Here is a 25,825-nt window from a genome sequence, read left to right as displayed (position 1 = left end):
CCTGTGAGCAGAGTTCTCGTCCAGCTTTGGTCAAGCCGAAAGTAGTCCGGCAGGTTTGCTAGACCCAGCGAAATAAAACGTTTCTCTTCCCAAAACATTATGTGTTCAAAAGAGCGATATTTTTGCATCCCAAAAACATTGTAGTGGAAAAAGTCACACGTCGTTATCACTTGGTCCTATTTTCTCTCTGTTCGTATCAGTGCGCGCCGTCATTCTGACAGCGAGCTCAACAACAGCCAGATGCATGTCTCGCTCCGCCTAGCTCCTAGCTAGGCGGAGCGAGACATGCATCTGGCTGTTGTCAGGTTAGTAGGCCCTAGCTGTCAGGTCATGGTGTCGGGCGCACTGATACGAACAGAGAGAAAATAGGACCAAGTGATAACGACGTGTGACTTTTTCCACTACAATGTTTTTGGGATGCAAAAATATCGCTCTTTTGAACACATAATGTTTTGGGAAGAGAAACGTTTTATTTCGCTGGGTCTAGCAAACCTGCCGGACTACTTTCGGCTTGACCAAAGCTGGACGAGAACTCTGCTCACAGGATGCTGCCAGGGGTAAGTCAGTGTGATTGCATGACACTGGTGATGGGGATGCCATACAGATTCATGTCAAAAATCTCGAACTATCCCTTTAAGGCAATAATGTAAATATAGAGGAAATATCTAGAGAAAAGAAAGGACTTGATGAAACTAAATCCTGCTTTTCACATAACAAAAAATTAAAGATTTTTTTAGTTTTTATCTTTTAAATCTCTGATATTTTCTTCATAGTTATTGTCAAACTAATTATTTGTTTTTGTTTGTGTTTAATTGTCCTTTTACGGGAAAGGGGATCTAACAGAATCTTTGGTTCCGAGTGGTATTCGGAAGTCTTCCAGTGCTCCGTTTGGGCCCTTCATCATGCAGGAGAACCTGAGACTGAAACCAAGCAAACAAAAGCAGAAAACTTGTCTCCTCTTATTTAGGACAAACCAATACAGGTCCAAGCCAACAGATGATAACAAAAAGTTCAATTGGGACGTCGTTTTGTCCAAATGGAAACAAGTGATGGGGATGGAGAACATTTTAAATCCACAACAAGAACCGGCACCATGGGACAGGAACTATTGGCACAGCAGGCAGTTACCGAATCGTCAAACAGTCCAATCAGATGCTTCTAGCAGCTTGAGAACCAAGGATCAGAGGGTTCAGGAAAGAGTCAGGTAGATATTTGTTGTGATAATCATTTTAGGATTTTCCAAAAACAATCAGCATCCAAACAGAAGATTAAAGTAAAAAGAAACTTTTAATATGGATTTTTAGCTGTTCTGTTTACAGAGTTAAGATCTGGGTCAGTCTGGCTAACTCCCCCAGGAGACAAACATCGATGTTCTAGATCACATGGTTCCTTTTTCTACCCAAAAAGTTTGCCTCAAAAGACAAAAACTGCTAATTCAGCAAAGCAACTAGCTGAGAGACATAGACACAGCACCTACAGTAAGCATCTAGCATCTCGATGCTCTTTGGTAAGATGCATTCACTGACCAGAATGATATCAGATCTTTGAGATTCTAGCCGCTAACGTTGATATGAGGTATTTTTTATGCAATATCTGGGCTCTCCCTCACCTTTTGGATTGTACGTAGGGTGATTCAGCAACTGCCTGAGACGTCATGGCTCCAGTTTTTTGCTCTGGTACCGGTCCCTGATCAGCCAGCTCTATAATCAGATTATTTCCAAATGAAGGTGAATGGGATTAATTACCTACAGAGGCATCGGTCTCCTTTTCTCCTGGTCCACTCCTCATCTCATCACCTCCTCTTCTTTTCCTCATGTTGACCCCATTGCTCATCTGTTGTTTGTTCTCTCTCTCTTTTTGTTCTTTCTTTTCTTCCCGTCTGTGTAGGCAGCCCGTTGAGTAACTTCTTTGACGTAATTAAACAGCTTTTTTCAGACGAGAAGAACATCCAAGCGTCGCACCCCCCAGGCAGCCCTACCTCGACTAGCTCCCCCACCAAGCATGCCCCCGGAAGCAGGCCCAACCAGGCCCCTCCCAATGACTCTAAATGCCCCCCGGGCAAAGACAAAACAAAGATGGCCGCCAGCAACAGGACACAGGAACACCCTTAAGGAGCGGTAGCTGTGCATGACTAGATGAGACGCAGTAATCAGGTCATTACGAAGCAGAGAGCTGCTAACTTTGCCCTTTAGCTCGGAGTGAAAGTAACAAAAAAACTAAAATCTACTTTTTGCCTCTAACTTTTGTACTATATCATGGGAATGGCTGAGTTTAAAAGTCGATCAGTATTTTAAAAAACTAGCAGCAGATGTAGCTTTGCTGTCCCTCCTCCCTGTGTCCCTCTATGTCCTCCTCACATGTGTGATGGCTTGACTTGTCTCTGCCACCAGGGATCATCCATAATAACTATTAACCTCGACGGCTCCTCAGCAGCAGCCCGCCGCCACCAAACCCAGCCCAGCGCCCCGGAAAAGGAGTCCAAACGCAGAACGTCTCAGAAGAGTTGTACAAAGGAAATAAGGCCTTAAGACAGTGATGTTTGTCAATCCCATCCCCCCCCTCCCCTCTCATCCGTTTTTCTTCCAGTTTTCCCCAAATGTACATAAAAAAAAAGCAAATTACACAAACTGACATCTTTACGGATCATCAGACTTGAATCGGTGGAGTCGAGCAGAGGCGGACGGAGCGACGGACACTGGCTGGACTGTAGTTCGTTTTAATGTTGAGTTTCTTTTTGGAAAGACAACTTCTGAGGACTTTTCCAGTAATCCTGGATAGAAAAGGTGGCGAGTTTGGCCACGAGATAAAAATGAATGATCTGTTCTGTTTGTACAGACCAGCTAATGATCTGACATTAAATTTTAAGTTGATTTGTATTTCTGTTCAGGCGCGGTCACACCAGAAGGGAAACCTGTCCCCCTTTTATACAGTTAACTTTGAACTATTTAAACCAAACAAAGAGGAAGTGATCCAAGTTATTAAAACCTGAACATATCCACCTGACAAAAAGATACATCTTCCTAACTTCCCTCTAAAGCTCTGCTGGATGTAAACTAATTTACCCCACATTAAAGAATGACTGCTAAAACCTGTTTATATGTGCAGAGCTTCTGTTGGACCAGATACAGGGGTGGAACCTACTGATATGTTTAGTCTAAACTAACCCAAACATGGCGACCTCTAACTGATTGAACGCCCTCTTTTGAAAGCGGTAACCCAGACCCAACATTTGCCTCATCTTTAGGTGTTCTAACATCCCTCTAGTTTGTTCTGCTTCTCCTCCCTGGTTAACCTTTGACCTGGAGAGCACAGAAGGCCCAGACAGAGCTCCTCGCACCCAGCTCTCACATCACCATCTTTAGACTTTAAAAGAGTTGACACAGGTCCTGAAACCACCACTGAGTGTTTGCTACTAACAACATTCATCAATTAAGATGAATGTTTTTACCCAACTCTTTCGCTGCTGATACGGTTCAACATGTCAGCAGAGCCCAGCCTCACTATGAAGGAGGCTTATTTTAGCTGGATCAGCTTTTGACCCATGACTATGGATGAGGGGAGTTCTGAGTCGACCCAGAACCTACTGAAGGGCCTGCATTCCGTATCTGACCTGGGTCACTCTGTGATCCTGTTCAAATGAATGACGTCTCTTTTGGTGGAAGACAGTAGATGGTGGCATGAGGGTCAGAGCCTATCAGTGCAGCTTAGGGAAGGGTTTTGCTTTTAGCTTAGCTCCCTTTTCACCATTTCAGCCTGAAATTGACTCATTCTGGCAGCAGCCAAGGCTCCGCTCCATCCTGGCACCTAAACTCTTGCACTCCCTAACTTTATCTAGAAACTGACCTCTGACCTGTAGGGGGCAGTCTACTCCTGCGCAAGATATTAACTCGGTAATCTGGCATTTAGGGTCAAATAGCTAACTTAGCATCCAGATATCAGTTTAAATATTTTTGTAAAGCAAATAATGGTGTTGAAGTAGCCATCAGTTACTGTTGGTGACATAGCTTTTGTCGATATAACAGTTTCTCCTTGACCATTGGTGAAGTAGTTGTTGCTAACTTAGCTGTCGGAAGCACAACAGTTGCTGATTAGCCATCGGTAGCTAACACAGCTGTTGCTAACTTAGACGTTGCTGAAGTATCTGCTGCTAACTTAGCCATCAGTGAGTAACTGTTGCTTACGTAGCTCTCGGTGAAGTTAGTGTTGCTAACCTGGCCTTCGGTGAAGTGGCTGTTAGTAACGTAGCTGTCATGAAACTGTTGTTGCTAACCTAGCAGTCGGTGAAGTGGCTGTTGCTAACTTAGCCCTCAGTCAAGTAACTGTTGCTCACGTAGCCATCAGTGAAGTTGCTGTTGCTAACTTAGCTGTCGGTGAAGTAACTGTTGATATCGTAGCCGTTGGTAGAGTGGCTGTTTCTAACTTAGCCATCGATTAAGTAGCTATTGCTAACTTAGACATCAGTGAAGTGTCTGTTGCTAACTTAGCAGTCGATGACGCAACTGTTGCTAACCTAGCCGGCGGTGAAGAGACTGTTGCTAACGTAGCCGTTTGTAAAATTGCTGTTGCTACCTTGGCCATTGGTGAAGTGTCTGTTGCTAACTTAGCAGTCGATGACGCAACTGTTGCTAACCTAGCCGGCGGTGAAGAGACTGTTGCTAACGTAGCCGTCTGTAAAATTGCTGTTGCTACCTTGGCCATTGGTGAAGTGCCTGCTGCTAACGTAGCAGTCGGTGAAGTAACTGTTGCTAACTTTGCTGTTGGTAAAGTGGCTGTTGCTAACGTAGGCATCGGTAAAGTTGCTGTTTCTAACCTAACTGTCGGTGAAGTAACTATTGCTAACTTGGCCATCGGAGAAGTAGCTATTGCCAACTTGGCAGTCGATGAGGGGTTGTTGCTAACGTAGCTGTCGGTAAAGTAACCGTTGCTAACTTAGCCATCGGATAAGTAACTGTTGCTAACTTGGCCATCGGTAAAGTGGCTGTTGCTAACATAGCAGTCGGTGAAGTGGTTGTTTCTCCTTAGTTGTCCATAACCTATTTGTGTTAACATATCCTCGGTACCAGAGCTGATTCTAACAACCGTCACTGATGTGGTTGACATTTTATTAAAAAGTTTCCAAGGACCAAATGAAGGTTTTTTAACATACAGTAAGCCCAGAGTGAAATGCAATGATTAATCTCTTTCATTTAGATACAAAGATTTAACAGATTTCACAAAAAAGTTAAAGCAAAGATAAAAAAAAAACCTTTATAAGACTTCAGCCTTGAACTCTAAGGATATTGTTCAAGAAGATTAACTGTAAAATAAAAATCGTTGAATCCTTGAATTGTGACACTAGCACCACCCTCTGGTCCAACCTTATTAAGGTAGAATACTTTAATAACTTTGATTATTTATTGATGAAGTACTAAAAAAGATATGATGCAAACATCATGAATTAAATCTTTTTCCTGTTTTCAAAGCTTATTTTAGCTACAGTTGGTGCCCTCTACTGGCAGTTTAGTAGAATGCAACTCTATGAAACCTTGTTTTTTATTTTTATTTAAATTTTTTTTGTTTGTTTGTTTGTTGCATTTGCAATTATCATTGTTTTCAAGGCATCCAGCGCTGACAGTTTCTGGTGTGACCACGCTTTGGAAAAGTGTTTTTGTTGCTTTGCACTTTTGACAGCACTTCGATTACATTGTGTTTTTACATTTTGTTATTTAGTTTTCTTTGTATTATCTGCAGGTTTCAGACAATACTGAACTGCTGTGAATATTTTTCTATTGTTTTTTTTTCCATACGCTATTTATCAGTTATTTATATCAAACTTGTAAAGAATGTTCCTGAAATCAATTATTTAAATATATTTTTGTCACGTTTAATTTATTTTCTAGCCAGTGTTCTTTCCTTTTTCTATTTGTTTTTATCGGAGGACAGAAACTTTGTAATATATGTTTGAAACTGATTTGTTGTAATTTAAGAATGTAGACTTAGCCTCTTTGGGAGGAAAATGACCCATTTGTTGGTAACCGTCAGCTCCTTCTCCTCCCTCCTTTTCTGTGCTCATGAACACTCAGAGCTCACCAAACATTCATTGTGTAAATAAGCAGAGTTTCCTGACAGCTTATTTAAAAAAAAAAAAACAAAAAAACAAGGGCATTCCTGTTCTTAGCTTTGACCTCGTATGGTTGTTTGCATGTTCAACATTCGTCTTTTCTTTGCATGTCGCTGTTAAAGATGTTCACCTGTTCCCTTTTTCTGTCTTGGCTCTAATGCATTTTTTACTCAATCTGTTTTCATTAGTTTAACCTTCAGATTTTTATTTTTTCCAATGTATTATTTTTGCCGGTCTTCTTCCTCGTTCCCTTTATATTTGATTACTGTGTGCGCACGGTAAACTTGCAAAGCATCCTCTTCACTCATCTCTCTCGGAGAAGGACCCCGCCGGCGTTCGAGGCGCTCACTCAGGCCAGCTGGGTGGGTCACCAGAGAAAACCTAAAGCAATACCTTCCATCATTCGCTTTTTCTACTGTGGGAATCCAGAGCACACTGAAAGGACTCGGAGCGCTGCCACTGAGCAGGATTACCACTGGCAATGTATTCCCTTGTGATGTTACTGTGAACAAATTCAGTGCTAAAGGAATAAATCTGTTGACTTTGGCAGGTTTCATACTTCATATTATAGTTCTTCATTTCTGTTAATTCAACTGACTTTGAACGGAAAATGGTAGAACTGAGCTGCTTCTAGTTTATGAAAGTAATTGGTCGACGTTAAAGTAGGAAATAACAAAAAGCTGTTTAAAATTAATAATTTTTTTGCATATTTTAGGAAAGGGGAAATGTATAAAAGTTTCAGCATTAAATATCCCACTAAAGGTGCACAGTTACATGTTTTGGCTTTTTTAAATTAATAACCAACTATATAACAATGGTTCAAAACAGAGTCTGCAGCCTTCTGCTCGCATATTATTAGTTTTTGATCTGTTTGTTAGTAAACAAAAATTATGAATATTTACGACTAAAGAGGTACGATAATGCACATGTTCACAGGGGATGAACATGGAAGTGGCCTACTGCAATTAAAATAAAGTTTAAGATACAATATGAAAAACAGAAAAAAAAAATTTATTTTGGGAGCGGAACAGCGTCTGATGCTTCAGCTGCTGTTCCGCTCCGCTCTGTTAGTACGTTATATGTTCAGTTATTCCTCTGCCTCCTTTAGTGATAATGGGATGTGTAATAAGTGTAGTATTTTTGTAGCTTTGGAGGCGAGGGTGTCAGAGTTAGAATCCAGGCTTCAGGCTGTTGAACATCCAGGAGTTAAAGTAGGCCCCCCACGTAGCTGTCCTCCAAAAGTGCCTGAGCAGCCAGGCGATTGGGTAACTGTACGCAGAAAGCGTAGTCGTGGATCTCTGCCCACTGGTCACCACCAACCCGTTCACGTTTCCAACCGGTTTTCCCCACTCAGTGACACACCCACTGAGAAGCCCACTCTGGTGATTGGCAGCTCCATAGTCAGAAACGTGGCATTAGAGACACCAGGGACCATAGTCAAATGTTTGCCGGGGGCCAGAACGGGCGACATCAAATCCTACCTGAAACTACTGGCTAAGGATAAGGTTAAATACAGTAAGATTGTTATTCACGCTGGTGGTAATGACACCCGGTTACGCCGATCGGAGGTCACTAAAATTAGTGTTGCTTCGGTGTGTAAGTTTGCCAAAAAAATGTCGGACTCCGTAATTTTCTCTGGTCCCCTCCCTGATCTGACCAGTGATGACATGTTTAGCCGCATGTCGTCATTCAACCGCTGGTTGTCTAGGTGGTGCCCTGAAAACAACGTGGGCTACATTAATAATTGGCAATCCTTTTGGGGAAAGCCTGGTCTGATTCGGAGAGACGGCATCCATCCCACTTTGGATGGTGCAGCTCTTCTTTCTAGGAATCTGGCCACATTTATTAGTCCTCCAAAACCCTGACCACCCAGGGTGCAGACCAGGAAGCAGAGTTGTAGTTTAACACACATCTCTGCAGCTTCTCTACTGTTACCCACTCTTTACTCCATCCAGACAGTGTCTTGCCCACGACCAAAATCTAATAAATTAGCAAAGATTCCCAAAGGAGTAAATCATGATAATATAATTAAAATCAAAATAACTCCAATTGGGGAAAAAGTTAAAACAATTAAATGCGGTCTGTTTAACATAAGATCGCTTTCCTCTAAAAGTCTACTAGTTAATGACTTGATTTGTGATAATCACATTGACTTGTTTTGCCTTACAGAAACCTGGCTGCAGCAAGAGGATTATGTGAGCATAAATGAGGCAACTCCTTCAAGCTATTTAAATTTTCACATCCCCAGAAGTTCTGGGCGAGGAGGAGGAGTAGCAACAATCTTCCAGTCTGACTTACTGATTACTCCCAAAACAATTAATACCTACAACTCTTTTGAACATTTAACCCTTAATTTCCCTGATCCAAATTTCAAGGCAAGAAAACCTCTTCTTTTTGTAACTTGGTATCGTCCACCAGGTCCTTACTCTGAATTTTTAGATGAGTTTTCAGAGTTCCTTTCTGATTTGGTATTAAATACTGACAGGGTCATCATAGTGGGAGATTTTAACATCCATGCTGACATTGAAGGCGATAGCTTAAGAGCAGCCTTTAATGCTATCTTAGACACTATTGGCTTTGTTCAAAATGTGAATAGTCCCACACATTCTCATCTTCATACTTTGGATCTTGTGCTGACATACGGCATAGAATGTGAAGAAATAACAGTATTTCCTCACAACCCTGTCCTCTCTGACCACTTTCCAATAACCTTCAGGATTACTTTAACAGAGTTCTCCTCCCCCAAAAGAAGGTTAAATTTTAGTAGATCTTTATCAGATAGTGCAGTTATAAATTTTAAAGAATCTGCTTCACTTTCTCTCTCCTCTGTGTCACTGAGCAGTGCTGCAGAGTGCAAAAGCATAGCTTATTCCCCTTCACAGGTTGATGATTTTGTTGATGGGGTTGCTAGTTCTCTGCGTATTGCCTTAGACAACGCAGCTCCTTTGAAAATGAAAACCGTTAAAAATAGAAAGCTTGCTCCTTGGTTTAATGCAGAGCTGCGTACTTTGAAGCAAAATGCTAGGAAACTGGAGAGAAAATATCGCTCCACAGGCCTGCGAGAGTCCTTCCTAGTCTGGAAAAATGGTTTACTGCTGTATAAGAGGACCCTTTGTAAAGCAAGAGCAGCATACTTCTCCTCATTAATAGAGGAGAATAAGAATAATCCTAGATTTCTTTTTAATACAGTTGCCAAACTCACCCAGAGCCATAGCTCTGTTGAACCGTCCATTCCACCTGCTCTTAGCAGCAATGATTTTATGGGATTCTTTATAAATAAGATTGATCTTATTAAAAATAAGATCATAAGCACTCCTCTATCCGCGATTGTACCTGAGGTAGTCATGGAATCTGAACCGGGTTTAGACTGCTTTGATCCAGTTGAACTCTCTGAATTAGCAAAATTATTGTCTTCATCTAAGCCTTCAACTTGTATGTTAGATCCAGTTCCAACCAGGTTATTTAAGGAGGTATTCCCTTTGATCTCCTCCTCCATTTTAGATGTGATTAATCTATCTCTGTTACAGGGATATGTACCTAAAGCTTTTAAGGCTGCTGTAATTAAACCTCTGCTTAAGAAACCGTCTCTTGACCCAGATGACTTGGTCAATTATAGACCTATATCCAATCTTCCTTTCTTATCCAAAATTCTTGAGAAAGTAGTTGCCAAACAAGTTTGCGATCACTTCCACCATAATGAACTTTTTGAAGAGTTTCAGTCTGGCTTTAGAGCTCATCATAGCACTGAAACAGCTCTGGTGAAAGTCACTAATGATATTCTCATGGCCTCAGATAATGGACTTGTATCTGTGCTCGTCCTGTTGGATCTTAGTGCTGCATTTGATACAGTTGACCATAATATTCTTTTAGAAAGACTTGAATATTTTGTTGGAATTAAAGGAACAGCACTAGACTGGTTTAAATCTTATCTATCTGATCGAATTCAGTTTGTTCATGTTAATGATAGATCTTCAACACGCTCAAAGGTTACCTGTGGAGTACCACAGGGATCAGTGCTAGGACCAATTCTCTTTACTTTATACATGCTCCCAATTGGTAGAATTATTAGACAGCATGGGATTAATTTCCACTGTTACGCTGATGATACCCAGCTATATCTGTCTATAAATCCAGATGAAGCTAACCCATTACATAGATTACAGGCATGTCTTGAAGACATAAAACCCTGGATGACTCTTAACTTTCTGCTTCTGAATGCAGACAAAACAGAAGTTATAGTCTTTGGACCAGAGTCTCTGAAAAAGAAACTGATTAGCCAGTCACTTCATTTGGATGGGATTAAACTGATTTCAGATAATAAAGTAAAAAATCTTGGTGTTATTTTTGATCAGGACCTGTCATTTAAATCCCATATCAAAGAGGTTTCTAGAATTTCCTTCTTTCATCTGAGGAACATTACAAAAATTAGAAATATCCTGTCCAGGGGTGATGCTGAGAAACTAGTCCATGCATTTGTTACTTCAAGGCTGGACTATTGTAATTCTTTACTATCAGGAAGTCCACAAACTGTAGTTAAAAGCCTTCAGCTGATCCAAAATGCTGCAGCCAGAGTTCTAATGAAAATGAAAAAGAGAGATCATATCTCTCCTATCCTGGCTTCTCTTCATTGGCTTCCTGTTAAATCAAGAATAGAATTTAAAATCCTCCTTCTCACATATAAAGCCTTAAATGGCCAAGCTCCATCTGATATCAGAGATCTGATTGTTCCTTATGTTCCTAACAGAGCACTTCGCTCTCAATCTGCAGGTTTACTAGTGGTTCCTAGAATTTCTAAAAGTAGAATGGGAGGCAGATCTTTTAGTTATCAGGCTCCTCTCCTGTGGAACCAACTACCAGTTTTAGTCCGTGAGGCAGACACCCTGTCTACTTTTAAGGCTAGGTTTAAAACTTTCCTTTTTGATAAAGCTTATAGTTAGGGTGGCTCAGGTTATCCTGATATATCTCTATAGTTATGCTGCTATAGGCTTAGACTTTTGGAGGACATAGGGACCCCCATTTCATCATTCTGCTTCATTCTCTCTCTGTTCTCCTATTCTCCAGAATCTGTTAGTTCAATCTCTAACCTTCTGCTCTCTCTGCTTTTCCTCAGAGTAGCTTTGCCTCGTCTGTTCCTGTTTGGCTGTGACGTCATCCTGGAAAGAAACATCAGCTGTGCTGCTTCTATCAACACCCTTGTTTATAGATGTTGGAGATCGGCCTGTTTTCCAGTGTGGTCCTGTTTCTCTGACCGTGACTGGCTGGATGTGCTCTCTTCGTCCTCTGGCATGGGAGCTGCCTTGGAGCTCGTCTGCCTGGCTGTGTGTTTCCTGGACAGGGCCGCCTTTTACAGCTGCTTTTTCTATGTCTGCTTCTGTCTCCTTGAACCCCAGTCGGCCTCGGCAGATGGCCGCTCACACTGAGCCTGGTTCTGCTGGAGGTTTCTTCCTGTTAAAAGGGAGTTTTTCCTCTCCACTGTCGCTACAAGCATGCTTAGTGTGGGGGATTGTATTTGAGTCAATGAGTCGATGCAATCAACTGGTTTTCCTTAGATAGAAAACTTTGTATCAATTTGACTGTATGATCTGGTTGAACTGTAAAGTGCCTTGAGATGACATGTGTTGTGAATTTGGCGCTATATAAATAAACTGAATTGAATTGAATTGAATTATATGCTTCTTGATCTGATTGGTTTATTTGGCCCGTCTATCACCAACATAGGCCAATCAGCTAACCAGTATTTTCGCCCCTTCCCAAAATTACTTCAACAGAAGGTTTCCAGATGGATATGCGGAGCCAGGTTAGGTGGCGGGTGGAAGTGGATGTTAGAGTTAAACAGGTATGTGGTACAAACTTTCTCACCAGAATAATAGAGGCAAACATATTTTGCTGGCAAGTTTCAACATTATAAGTTAATTTAGGTCTGTGTCTGTCTCCCTGTCAGTTCCACAATCAGCTTCTCTAATTGGGTGATGAGGCGCATTGAGCAACAAAAGTAACATTTTTCTAACTCCAGTAGCTGCAGCGTGTGAAGCACGTCATGCACATCAGAAGCTCATGAGGTGTTGCTTCAGCTGCTCTAGACATGCTGCAGGACCTTTTGATAGCGCCTTGATGCACCTCAACCATGTAAACCAGCTGCTTCTGCTGCTTAAAGCACGTTAGGCGTACAATAAGTTTATTAGTTGCCATCTGGCTTTCTTGTCATTCAGCAGCACTCCCAGCAGGTGGCGCTTTTTGTCTTTTTATGTATTTTCATTGCACATGGTGCTGGAATCAAAAAGGGTCTAAACAAAATCAGGACCTTGATATATGAAATCTTATTTTATCAGGATCATATCGCTTTTCTGGTACATTTTGGAAATACAGAATGTGTCTATGCACTTAAACTGTCAATAATTTTAGGCTGTAAATCATTCACTGAACTCTGTCTCTAGGTTTAACTGTTTTAACAATTGCAATGATCTGGTTAAAGTTATAATTCAAAGTGGTCAAATAACAGTTTGACTCTTCCAGATTCCTCTACTTTTGCTTTTTCTGTCAGAGATATTCCAAATAAAACTTTTCCATGAATAAGATGAAATAAACATATTCACTAAGGAGGAAAAAGGATGAAATAAACTTTGATCCATGTAAATAAAGTAAATGCAACCTTTCTGTGGCCATTTTTTAGACTGCTGTGTTTCTGAAATAGGATGTGAAACCATCTGACCTTTGACCTTGTGACAGGAAACCAACTGACCTGAATAAACTGATTCTGCTTAGAAGGAGTGACGGCTGCAAGATGGCTGAGCTGCAGCTGCTTATAAGGCTGCATGTATCAGACATGGGCAATGTGGCGTCAACAAGTCATCTCCATGTCATGTATTTAATCTACCCAGCCAATTAACCAGATGAGTCCAATCTTCACAGGTTAATTCACGGTGAAGATTGGACTCACCTGTTTAATTGGCTGGGTAGAACAAATACATGACATGGAGATGACTTGTTGACTCCACATTGCCCTTGTCTGGCATGTATACATTTAAGCCTGAGTGATTTTAATCATGGCGGCTGTTCAGTCATTAAGGCTGAAGGGAATACTGGAGGTTAAAATGGAATTTTCCCCTCAGACTGAAGGCCAAAGACACATGATGCGTGTTTGATGTCGGCTGTTTGTGCAAAAGGTACCAACCAGGAGACCTGAGCAGATCTTCTACCCTCGACACTCAGCATGAAGGTGGTAAAGTCTATCGATCAGCGTCGCCTCCAGGTGTTTGAGAACCGGCAGGTCCTGGTCCGGTCCCGATCCAGGCGGCGTCGCTGAGCCAGGGGAGAAAGATTCCTTTCTGATGGTACCGAGCAGCAGGCGGTGGAAGTCCTCTCTGTCCAGGAGCTGGTCCATGTTCTGCAGGAAGAACCCCTCACAGAACCTGCAGAGTTCAGCTGCTCCATGGTGCTGCAGACAAACGCAGGAACTTTAGACATACCATCGATTTGACCCATCTGACAGGTTTAAACCAGTTTTATATTTGGAAATCTCCTCCTCCTCTCTGAGGTTAAATTCAACTGACAGACACATTCTGTCAGTTTGAGGGTTCTGATCAGATGGTTGCGTTTCTGTACCTTGGCGGTCTGATAGACGCTCACGGCATTATCCAGAGTCAGACTCTGAGACAGCATCACCTCACAGCATCTCTGCAGACCTCGGAGTTGGAAGAAAAAGGCCACAGGCAGCAGCTGCAGAACAAAACATTAAAGATAAGCAGAGATGACGTCATCAAACCAGCAGGTAGACGATCCACCTGACTGACTCACTTCTCTTTGAATTGGAAACAGAACAAGAAGCAACCAGCTGTAGAACTAAACCTGTCTGTATTGATGGGGGATTTGGATGAACTCTCTGCTGGTTAATCTGTCTCCTTGAACTAAGAAGGTTTTGGGTTTGAATCCAAGTGACTGACTGCATCTATCAGCAGTTGATGTAAAATCAGCCCTCCTGTCTGAACATCTCTGTTCTGGCTCTGAAAGCCTGTGGGTTCTACCTTCTTGGCTTCAGCAGGAAGGATCTTCAGCCCGTCGGTTCCTCCACAGTACAGAGACCTCATCACCATCTGGAGGAGCAGAGACACAAACCCGTTTATCAACAAACCAGTCAGATCTGACCCAATCTTCAGGAACCAGGAGTCCGATTCCCACCTGGAAGGTGCCATACGTCATGTGGCTGATGTGGATGATGTTGTCTGGCGAATCTGCCAGCATCTGCCGGAACCTGACGGGTCCAAAAATACACAGTAAGTTCCATTTGAAAGAGTGCAGATGTTCCGGACCGGCTCAGAATCTGTCCTCTGTGTGAACCAACCGTTCAGAGGCGGACATCAACAGCACCCGATGAGCGAAGAACGGACGGCCTTCCACCATGAACGTCACATCTGACATCTCCTTGTTGTTCAGGAAGCGGATATCTGGCAGCAGAGCAGAAACGATCAACTGTCGGCCCGATTCAGCAGAACAGAACCTGCTTCCTGGCAGCAGTGAGGAGAATTACCCAGCTGAGTGGACCGAGCCACGTCCACCGGTGGAACGGCGGGGACCGGGGAGCCGCCGTAGCAGTGAGACACCAGCAAGGCCAGCTGCTTGGTCAGAGCGTAGTCCTGCAGAGGAACCGGCGTCAGAACAAGACGTCACTCAAACCTGCAGCAGTTCTCATTTCTATTGGCTTCCTTTAAAAAAATCGCCTGATATATTTGGCTGATCTTTTCTTCCACTGCAAAGTTATTTATTTATTTATTTATTTCACAAAGGTTTAAATGGTTTTATGTGTTTTAAAAATCAGATTCAAACATTGAAGGACTCCTTTGATCTCATAAATTTGACCTGATTTAAATACAAATTGGTCAAAATCAAAAGTGTGTATTTTAGTTTTTTTAAAGATTGATAATGAGCCAGAAAACTGCAATAGTTGCACCGCTGCTAAACAGTGACTGGTTCCCAGTGGAGGGGAGGAGGCCTACCCTGCTGGTGGCCAACAGGCTGAACAGGAAGGGGATCCCTGCAGACAGCAGCTCGGGGCTGAAGTCCTCCGTCCTGATGGAGGGGAAGTCGCTGAGGAGGCGGAGGGTGACTTGGTTTCTGCCGAGCTGCTGGGCCCTGCGGAGCGACTCCAGCCAGGTGTGCAGCTTCCAGCGGACGCCTGGTCAGAGCACAGAGACGAGAGCAAAACAGGACTTTCACTGATAGAGATGACTCAGCATAAATCTGATCCCTGCATCCAAGACGGTTTTTTTTTGCAGCATCAAATACTCAGCCTGTTTTTCTATTAAAATAATTAAGAATTATAAATCTTCTCACTGACGAGCAATTCTTTTAAGTTAATATCTTTAAATCTATTAGACAATATCAAAATAAATGTTTTTTTTTTTTCTGTAGAGGACAGGAGACGGAGAGCAAATGCTGCCCCTAAAAAGAAACATTTTATCGCAGGCATGGAGTGGAAGAGATGCCGAGTTTGGAAGTAGAGAACAAACCAATTTTGCTTGTACCTAGTTAACCCCATTAGAAAGATCCACAAGGAAATATTTGCTGATTGGGACTTTTTTTATCGTTTCATATTAGATTAAGCACTTGTTACCTCCTATTGTGTTCCAATGAATTAACAAATAATATTGTGCATGCTCTCCTCAAGCTCGAAGGAACTTGGAGTGAAGCTAGATGGGAGGAACTGTCAAGGCTGTAGGCGCTCTGGAGCGGAACGGGGCGCGGGGGTTATGGGGGATGTGGGATTTCAAGGTTAATATACTTAAAGCTAAGGTACGAGGCCATAGAAAGCTGGGATTCCTCTGTTTCCTTTATAAAGTTCCTCGCAGAACACAAAACACAAATGTTCTGCATGAGTTCAGGTAGAAGATAATCTTGGATCGATGGATTCAAACATTTCTGAGCCGATACCCACATAGAAACAGTCGGAACGTTCTTTACAGCTGGAAGCAGCTCAGAGCGGAAGGAAAACAGAGGAGCAAACTGACTTCCTGTTGACTGAAAAGGTCAAACTGTTAAGAAGAATGTTGGAAGTTGAAGATTATCTTTGACTTGATTCTCTTCCATCTGGGGGTTTGGGTTTCGTTTCGGTCTGCAGAACTGATACAGAAGTGAGGATGACTAGAGATCTTCCTCTCACCCATCTCTCTCAGCTCCATGGTAACATCCAGGTATCCGTGCTCTGCGCTGTAATACGCCGCCTGCTGCAGAGCTTTCATCGTGGCTTTAGACGCGGAAGGAACCGCGCTCAGGGAGCCTGCCGCCGGATGCCGGGTCGGGTCCTCGGGCTCCTCCACTCCTTCAGCCAGGATCTCCTCAAGAGATAGGATGTCCTCTTTCCTGTGCGGCGGCTGAAGCAGTAGTCTCCTCACGATGTTCCTGCAGAGGAAAAAAAAAAAATGCATCTCAGAGTAAAACCGGCAAACCCAAACGTCCCTCTGGAGGCGAGCAGCACCTGTGTCCATGAGCTGCGGCGTAACTGAAGCAGTTCATGTCCTCGAACAGAGGGGGCGTCAGCGAGGTCCCATGGTGCGCTCTGAGCAGAGGGTCCGCTCCATGAGTGAGCAACAGGCAGACCATCTCATAGTTACCTAACAGGAGGAGACGATCCTCAACATCAGGAATATGAAGATGAAAAACCGAGGAAGTTACAGAGAAAGTTTCTCTTCTTTCACTAAAGACCTGCAGCTGCTGCAAGCTGCAGCGGCGTTTCCGCTGAGCTCTCCACTCCGTCCAGCAGGACTCCGCCTTCAACATCGGCAGCAGCCTCTAGCAGCAGCTGCCAGAGGAGAGACGGAGTTCAACAACCAGCTGTGGCTCCAGACAGGCTCAAACGGGGGGGGTAACTTTAGCGCTCACCTGAGCCACACAGAAGTGACCGTGCAGCACGGCAAACGTCAGCGCCACCCAGTGCCGACTGCCGGGATGAACAGAAGGGTGTCGGAGAGAGTTGGCAGGGACCTGAATGGAAAGGAACAACATCTGTAGAGAGAGTTCCATCATACCAAGAAAGGTCAGCGCGCCACTACCTGCAGGTTCAGGTGGGCTCCGGCCTCCACGAGCATCTGCACCATAGCTTCATCTCCTGCTGCAGAGGCGTACATCAAAGGCGTCATTCCCTGCAGGAACAAACAATGCAGAACGATTGGGGGAGGTGTTAGCCTAATGGGTTAGAGCAGTGTTTGTGCTGTGAGACGGTTGCAAGTACCCACAGCCTGCATTCTGGGTTCCTGAGCAAGACCCTTAACCCCACACTGTTCCATGCTTAATAAAGGGATTTACACTTTCTGCAGATAAATCCTCCTCATCAGGTCAAATTTCTAACAAGTAAAAACTAAATGAAAATGCAAAAAACCATAAAGAAGCAGGCCTGCCCTCTGCTGGCTGCTAAAAGTGATTACATCTTGGCTGATGGTTTTTGCTCAGGATCAGAAATAAATAAAACTTTTAAAACGGCATTAAAAAAACATAAAAATATACAGCATTTTAAAATAAATAAAACGAGAAAAAAATGTTCTAATTGTGACTGAGTTTAACCAAGTGCTGAGAGCTTCACCTGCCACCCATCCAGCCACGATATCGCCTCTCTTCATCTTTTCCAAACTTTATCACAGGCATGAAATCTATTTTTTATTTAGTGGAAAAAAACAATAAAGCTGCTGGACTAAATAAACAAACGTAGAGGTTAACATGTTAAAACCGGATGTGTGATTGAAACCCAAACCTGGTCGTCCATGGTATTGATGCCATCTGCGCCCAGCAGCCGGGCAGCCTGCTGGACCAGATCTGCTCTGCCACATGAGAGCATCCGGAAGCCCAGGTCCAGGTGGAACTTTCCTGAAGCAGCTGCAGCATCCAGACATTTGAAGGACTGGAAGCAACACTCAGACCTGAAGGAGAACAACAAACATCAGGATCTCTTTGCAGGATTGATGAATAAAGAGAGGATTGAAGAATCTCTGACCTTAGCTGTCTGGGCTCACAGTCCAGTCCTGGGAGGAGCAATCGGGCTCCCTGCCTGACATCATCACTGTCCACCAATAAGCTGCGGCGATGTTCGGCGTGCACCACGGCAACCCTAATCCACTCCATGAGAGGAGGGAGGAGCAGGAACGGCCTGAACGGAGACCAATCATAAAGGCAGGAGGTCAAACACAACGTCCAGAGCTGGGATCATCAGAGGGCAACGCAGGCGCACCGTTCTCTGCTCAGAATCACAGCCGGGGGCTCCAGGTTGGGGTTCTCCAGGGATTCCATGTGCGGGTTGGACAGGAAGTAGTAAAGAGAGCGGAGGGCGGAGGAGGCCCATGAAACTGAGGGCTGGCGAACCGGACCGGCGCCGCCGACAGCAGGGCTGGAGGTTCGCAGACGCTGCATGTGGTGCATCGCTCGAGACACAAGGTCACCTGGAGGACAGAGACACTGATTAACTGGAGGTTCTGCAGCTTCTTCCCACTGATTGAATTAAAACAAACTGCTTTAAAAAAAAAAAGGATACAGTCTTAGCCCTTTATGTAAAAAAAAGAAAGAAAATTACATATAATTCTAAAGACTCAAATTTTAGTTCAATTATTATTAATAATAATAATAATATTTCAGGTGACAAGTAGTGACCAGCTGCTGTTCATCAAAGCATTGAAAAAGTCATCACCATGGCGACCAAAAGGAGGACATCTACTAATGTGTTACAAGAAAGAAAAAAACATGAGCAATAATTATAGAAAGAACTGCAGCTGAAAACAGGATCATAAAGGGCTTTTCCAGGAGCAGGTCCTACAGAGGAGCTGTGTGCAGCGCTGACATCTGAAAGCAAAGGCAATGTTTCATTTCATTTTCTCTGCTTCTTTCTTTATGCATGCTCCTGTCTCCTTGAACCCCAGTCGGCCGAGGCAGATGGCTGCTCACAGGACAGGTCACCAGTTGATCGCAGGGCAACACAGAGACACGCACACACTCACACCTAAGGAGAATTTAGAGAAGTTAATAAACTAACAGTCATGTTTTTGGAATATGGGAGGAAGCCTAAATCCTGTTAGGCAATGATTATTTTTGATTTCTCAGAGTTGCTGCTTTTGAAGAAGCTTCCTTGTTGTTGGACGTATTTTTATTTTTTTTTTACAAACCGTTTGGAGCTTAATCTAAGATGTTAATTATTTTCAAACTTGACAAAGATTAGATTAAACTCATTGTTCTCTGGTCCTTTAGAAACTTTACTTTGGATAGAGCTCATTGTTAGAGGGACTGAGGTTATCCTGAGACATCCTGCTATAGCCTTCAGCTGCTGGAGGACATACTGAACATCTTTCTCTACATCAGATACGACTATTGTCTCCTACTAAACACTGACTTATAGAGAAAATTTTTTATTTTTTTAGTAGAAAAGTCTTAAATATACAGCCGCCTCTATTCTCTGGTTGGATTCAATGAATGGCAGATTTTAAGACCTCAAACCCACTCCGGTTCTCCCAGTGATTGTTAATGAAGTACGGAGGCCTGCAGGGTGTGAAGGTGCCTCTGTGTTCTGGATACAAGCCACGCATTATTCAACCCAAGGTGTGAGGGGAGCAGGCAACCAACAAGGAGGAGTCCCAGGAGGCACTTGGAACACAGACTTACTGAGCTCTGTGATGCTGCCTACACAGGTGGCGAGCAGCGACTGCTCCAGTGTCCTCAGCTCGAGCTGGATGTAGGCGTCCTCCCTGCTCTCCGATGGTTTCTCAGGAACCTTTGTGTACGGACTGATGTGGGCCGGCAGACTCAGCTCCCCTGAACACACAAACACAAGCTAACATGAAGTTAACATTGGTCTCAGGCAAAAAACAATGTCTTCAACTGTTCCCTTCAAAGTAAAAGGATTTATTGCTGTATTTTTATTTGAAGTAGTTTCTAAAAGTAGATCTCCATGGTTTTTATTGAAGGTCTTTATTGTTTTTCTTTTGGACATTGGTGCTTGTCCTAATCAGCATTACATTGTTTTTGCGAAAATTGACGAGCACTTTTTTTCTTATTGTGAAACAAATCTAAAACCTTCAGAAAGTAAAGAAGATCAACCAGTTTTTTATTACCGTAAGTTTTTAGCCATCCAAAATAGGTGGATTTAGGAAAAAAAATAACTTATACAACCCTAAATACAATGTTTTCTGTTGTCAAAGATCTGAACATGATAAAAATCTGAAATCAAATGTGTTTGAGGAAAAATTAAATCAAAACAATGTTTTACTTATTTTCAGATTCAGTCTTCTAAACTTCATCGCTGCCGTAAAAATACAGGTGATCTGCTGGTTAGCCTGAAACAAAGTTCCTCTGCCCCCGAAAAGACTTTCCTGATATTGTTGTAATTTAAATCAATATTTAAACCTTTTTTTTTTTGGCCTCCAAACAGCCAAACTTGGCAACAGCCTCCTTAAGCTTTGATTAAACAAAAATAAAAGTTTAATGTATGATAAGCAAAGCAGCAAAAAAAAGAAACAGCAGCAGGGGAGTGGAGGCCTAGTGGTTAGGGCATTGCACTTAATCCAGAGGTTCTGAGTTCGAGTTCCACTCCCGCTGTCTGGCTCCCTGAGCTAAGACCCTTAACCCCACACTGCTCCCTGGGCGCCGCACGATGGCAGCCCACTTCTCCTCAAGGAGATGGGTTAAATGCAGAGAGTGAATTTCTTTGCGCTGTACTTGTGACAATTACAATAAAAAGCTGAAAAAAACATGGTTATGGCGGCATAATGCTGAGGGATTGAACCAGGTTATTTTTTTAACAAGAAGGCCTCGTGATTAGGGCATAGTCCTTGGAATGTTTAGGTTCTGAGTTTGAGCCCCAATTCCACAGACTGCCACTCTGGGTCCCTGAGCAAGACCCTTAACCCCACACTGCTCCCTGAGCGCCGCACAATGGCAGCCCACTGCTCCCCAAAGGGAAGGGTTAAATGCAGAGAGTAAATTTCTCCAATGTGAGATCAATCAAGTTCAATTATTATTATTATCAACGAGGGGGGAGGGAAACCAACATGTCATCAGGTGTCTTCTAGAAAGCTGACAGCTTTCAAATGTTTCAGGAGCTTCAACAGAAAAAGGAAAAGTTCTGGAATAATAGAACCAGCGTCTAGAAGATTGATTGAGAAAAACCAGACATCTCCTCATAACCTGAGATTTGGACAAACTTTGGCAACATGGAAGAGAAGAGGGTAAAGATGACTCCTACCAGCGGAAGGTGAATCTAAGCCCCCCCCACACCAAAACACACAGCTTGCCTTTCACTTTTCAGGCTTTTATAGATTCCTTCCAAACACGTCGGCTACGACTAGAGGCCCGCTGGACCAGAGATCTAGAGAGATTTATAAACACAGGCTGATCTGTGCTTCAATACCAAACTGCAGCTGCTGCTCCAAAATGTCCGTTTCACGTCTGTGATCAAAACTTTGAGTAACGATTATGTCGCAGTTGTCTCTTATTTTACTCAATGCGGGAAAACTTTGTCGCTGTTTGTCACTTCCTGTCTGAGTCCCGACATTCCCGTCAAATTGGTGCGTAGGTCTGACCAAACCGACCTCTGGAGCTGTTTCCCTTTAAGAATCTGGAGGAGCCTGGGTTTATATATTAATTGGAAACAAAATGGTTCACTTCTATGACTCTCTCCATGCTGCTCTGGAGTCAACCCCAGAAACTTCTGGATCTCTGAAAACCTCCATTACCCTAAACCCAGGCAGCCAGTTCACCCAAACACCCCAACCTCCAGCATAAACACACAGATAAGCCTCCATGAGCTTCGTTCTCTGCATGAATGGAGGATTTGGTGACTCCTGATGTTCCACTCAATGGAAACGGTGTCAGAGACGAAGGTCTTTACAATGACTCTGTCCTGAGAGCAAATTAAACACGTTCGCCCACTTTATAAATCAGAAAATTAAAACCTACACGGCTAAAATTACCTTTAAGAATTTTATTTTAAAAAAGAACAAATAAATCTGTCAAAACTAAAATAATCAGAATAAAATTATCAAAGGTTTTAGGTCACACGTCTCCAGCTCACCTGGATTTAGTGATGAGGTCACTATAAAAACTGTGGTGAAACTGAGGATCTATTTCAACCATTTGATCAAGAATGACATCATCAACACCCCTACTTTAAGGAAATCAAGTTTATCTCCAGACCTAAACCTTGACAAGGCTGCTGAACAGGTCTAAGGAAGCTTTGTGTGAAAGTCTACAGTAAAAGCATCACAAAAAAAGGAACGCAAAGATTTGAAGTCTTTTAATTAATGTTGCTGAATTTTACAGTTTTATAGTCTAATCTATAAGTCTAAAAGTCCAGTTTGGACAGTTTTCTGAAACAGATCTTGATATGAAAAAAATGTTAGATGAGCCTTTTTCAAATTTTATTTTCTGACACTTCCATTTATTAAGAAGTTTTGAAAAAAGAAAATAAGTAAGCTGCACATAAGAACAAATCAATCAAGTCAATGTTGTGTCATTGAGGGACCCTCTATCATATTTGGTAGAATAGTTTCAGATCGATTCTCCATTCTAATTAATCAATAGTGTTATTCCCCCTTTTTACATTTAATACACTTTTTTCATTTTACTTTCCATTTTGCCTCCTGTGTCCTCAGAACATAAGTGAACCTTTCCATGTTGAATATTTCCTCCACTATTTTCAGCCATTCCTCCTTTGTAGGAAGTTCAGCTGTGAGCCACTGCCTTGTTATCAAGCAGCAGCTTTATTAGGCATCTATCAGGGGCCAATGTGATTTAGTCCCCACATACAGTCCTAAACCTTTCTTCAGTATCTCATAACCTAAGAACTCCTTTAATAATTCCCTTTATCTGGCCCAATATACCTTCAGTTATGGCATTTCCACAATATGTTAGATGCCCAAACTAATCACTCTTCATCTCCTTAGCTCTACCTTTCTTATACCTTATCCAAAATACTTAGGTTATCCTGAGCTGTTTTCTGCATGTCGGCTGCTATAGACTTGGACTGCTGGAGGACATGGAAACCCCTTTTCGTCATTCCATCTCTTCTCCCATTCTGCAGCTTCATCTGGTCTGTTCCTGTTTGGCTGTGACTCCATCCTGGAGAGAAATATCAGCTGTGCTGCTGCCATCAACACCTTTGTTTCTAGATGTTGGAGCTTGGCCAGTTTTCCAGTGTAGTCCTGTTTCTCTGACTTTGACTAACTGGAGGTGCTCTCTTTCATCCTCTGACATGGGAGCTCACTCGAGCTTGTCTGCGTTTTGAATCTATGCTTCTTTTTCTATGTCTGCTTCTGTCTTCCTTAAACCCCAGTCTGCCTCAGCAGATGGCCGCTCACACTGAGCCTGGTTCTGCTGGAAGTTTCTTCCTGTTCAAAAGAAGTTTTCCTCTCCACTGTCGCTAGAAGCATGCTTACACTGCAAAAATGGTCTAGAAATAAGTAAAATATTACTTAAATAAAGTGTATTTAATCTTAATTTGAGATGGTAAATAGGATGATTTGCCAATGGAATTAGTATCTTTACTCTTAAAACCAGATTATTAGATCATATGGGCTTGAAATATGAAAATGCAGTTGTTTTTTCTCATTTTAAATGTAAATTGTCTTGTTCCATTGGCAAAGTGTCTCACTAATCTCCTAAATTCAAGAAAAATGCACTTATTTTGAGAAAAAATTACTTATTTAGATTTCAATTTTTTGAGGTGTAGTGTGAGGGATTGCTGAAGAGTCAATGAGTCGATGCAATCAGCTGGTTTTCCTTAGATAGAAAACTTTGAATCAATCTGACTGGATGATCTGGTTGAAGTGTAAAGTGCATTGAGATGACGTGTTGTGAATTGGAGCTATAGAAATAAACTGAGTTGCATGTGTATGGTCTGCTCCCTTCGGTCCACCCTGCTGTGTTTACAGACTTAAGCTGTAAAAGCAACCATTCATATAGAGAGGAGTCTGAACAAGACAAAGCACAAATCAGTGTTTTCTGATCCTTACCTGTGTAGTAAAACAAGGAACCGCACTTGTCCACACCTCTGCTCCTGGTCCAACACAGACCTCCTCATACACAGAGCTACCAGTGATTAAGTAATTTCCCTGCCGGTGTAGCGTAGTTGAATCTGCGTTGTGTCTTTTTGAGAAATAATAGCCGGACAACAGCTGATCCGATGATACTTTTAATGCTCCTGCATTCAAATAGAAATAGTATTTCAGAACAGGCTTTGTTGTCACAGTGCTCCACAGCTCCTTCTCCCACGGAATCTGAACAGAAAGAGCCCGACCGAGAGCGTGTGCGACTTGTGTAACATAATACATTTATCTTACAAAATTAAAATAATTGCAACAATAATTAATAACTAAGCCCAAACATGAGCATAATAATCCGAAACAGTACATGAATAAAAAGATAAAAATAAAATAAGATAACCAAAAATAATGAAACATCACATACCTGCATTCAAATAGAAATAGTATTTCAGAACAGGCTTTGTTGTCACAGTGCTCCACAGCTCCTGTTTAACCATGAACAATACTATTTTCAGCACATAGATGTAGCATTTTCATTAGTAATGTTTCATTAGCATAAACACATCAATTATTATCCTTAAAAACATTGATCAAACACAGAAAACAAAACTTCATACCTTCTCCCACGGAATCTGAACAGAAAGAGCGCGACCGAGAGCGTGGAAAAACCCTTAACAACTATAATGGTATCACCCGTTAACTTGTCTTTTTTTTTTAAATGCTAAACTAACACTCGAAACAATATTCTATGAACTCCATATGTTCAACAGTAAAGATGATAATTTGCATTTTCATTCACAAAACATTCAATTTTAATAAAAATAATAATTCTGAAACAGGAAGTTACCTGCTGTTCCGCAATGGATTTGCCGACTTTTCAAAATAAAAGCTGGAAGTTTCCTACCGGAATAGCTTCTCTTTTTACAATCTAGTGTAATAACATCACACTGCTACATTCACCCCCACTGTTTTACACTAGATTGCGGGCATGTTACCCAAATAACAAAGAAAAACAAAAACGAACCAAACAGAAAATAAACAAACAAACAAACAACCAAAAAAAAACTTACAAATCTGACCATAACAATACATGTAACCCAAGTATACCCTCCCATACAAGACCAAAATGGTCGACCAGCAAAGAGCTATTCAATGAAGAATTAGGAGAGACGAGGGGTAGCTAAGTCCCCACCTCACCGCAGAAGACATGCCATGTACACATCTATCTTAGAGTACACCCAAAATCACCCAAATGTGTCCAATACAATGGACAACCTAAATAAAATTATGGCCAAACCCCAGTGAAAGAAGTCCCAATGAAAAAAAAATAAATAAATAAATCACACATATACCGAAATAAATGACCCTTAAATGATCTATGACAAAATCTTAACTCGTTGTGTGGACATTGTCTGAATCAACCTGTTAACAGGCTTGATAAGTCTACCCAGTCTTGTCCGTATCCCTTCCCCTTGAACAACCGAAGGAATCCCTGAAGGTACAACTGTAACGACTGAGTCACATCTAGACACTTGTGAGCCACTAATGGCCTTGGCTAAACCTATAGTGTCACTTGGGTGTAAGCCCATGCTTACAGAGTCTACCAGCCGGTCACTACTGTTATCCTCACCGTGTGAGCTCTCCGACCCATGATCCACCCCGCTCCTCTGGTCCCCACAGACAGACAGGGTCCCTCCACCTTGAACACTACCACCATCCC

The 25,825-nt window shown here is 42.4% G+C and overlaps 2 protein-coding genes and 1 long non-coding RNA gene across 8 annotated transcripts in view; 1 reads left to right on the top strand and 2 right to left on the bottom strand.

Annotated features, from left to right (window-relative positions):
- LOC119776093 (serine/threonine-protein kinase BRSK2-like) overlaps positions 1–2,613 on the top strand; it is a 164,673-nt gene extending 162,060 nt beyond the window's left edge. For 4 of the 6 annotated variants that reach the window (XM_038274332.1, XM_038274327.1, XM_038274331.1 and 1 more), the window contains one exon: positions 1,888–2,613. In XM_038274332.1, the coding sequence (XP_038130260.1) occupies positions 1,888–2,111 (224 nt within the window). In that variant the 3' untranslated portion in view covers positions 2,112–2,613. The remainder of the gene's footprint in view (positions 1–1,887) is intronic. The other 2 variants (XM_038274326.1, XM_038274330.1) reach the window with 2 other exon arrangements.
- Positions 1–25,825, bottom strand: part of LOC119776092 (ankyrin repeat and BTB/POZ domain-containing protein 2-like) — a 58,285-nt gene that overhangs the window by 18,199 nt on the left and 14,261 nt on the right. Inside the window, exons 2-17 of the mRNA XM_038274324.1 lie at positions 19,730–19,879; positions 18,312–18,519; positions 18,078–18,230; positions 17,838–18,003; positions 17,143–17,232; positions 16,973–17,074; positions 16,796–16,892; positions 16,569–16,704; positions 16,254–16,492; positions 15,091–15,269; positions 14,625–14,730; positions 14,439–14,541; positions 14,276–14,348; positions 14,122–14,190; positions 13,703–13,816; positions 13,272–13,535 (exon numbers count right to left, since the gene is read on the bottom strand). Coding sequence (XP_038130252.1) covers positions 13,293–13,535; positions 13,703–13,816; positions 14,122–14,190; positions 14,276–14,348; positions 14,439–14,541; positions 14,625–14,730; positions 15,091–15,269; positions 16,254–16,492; positions 16,569–16,704; positions 16,796–16,892; positions 16,973–17,074; positions 17,143–17,232; positions 17,838–18,003; positions 18,078–18,230; positions 18,312–18,519; positions 19,730–19,879 — 2,228 coding nt within the window. The 3' untranslated portion in view covers positions 13,272–13,292. The remainder of the gene's footprint in view (positions 1–13,271; positions 13,536–13,702; positions 13,817–14,121; positions 14,191–14,275; positions 14,349–14,438; positions 14,542–14,624; positions 14,731–15,090; positions 15,270–16,253; positions 16,493–16,568; positions 16,705–16,795; positions 16,893–16,972; positions 17,075–17,142; positions 17,233–17,837; positions 18,004–18,077; positions 18,231–18,311; positions 18,520–19,729; positions 19,880–25,825) is intronic.
- On the bottom strand, positions 24,224–24,745 carry LOC119776094. The gene is made up of 3 exons (XR_005279733.1): positions 24,723–24,745; positions 24,530–24,590; positions 24,224–24,263 (listed from the first exon to the last, which is right to left on the bottom strand). It is a non-coding gene; the product is annotated as an uncharacterized LOC119776094 (long non-coding RNA).

Source organism: Cyprinodon tularosa, unplaced genomic scaffold (genome assembly GCF_016077235.1).
Source record: "Cyprinodon tularosa strain WSP-4 unplaced genomic scaffold, ASM1607723v1 ctg908, whole genome shotgun sequence".
In the NCBI taxonomy this organism is placed as follows: domain Eukaryota; kingdom Metazoa; phylum Chordata; class Actinopteri; order Cyprinodontiformes; family Cyprinodontidae; genus Cyprinodon; species Cyprinodon tularosa.
This window is presented reverse-complemented; position numbering and strand designations above follow the sequence as displayed.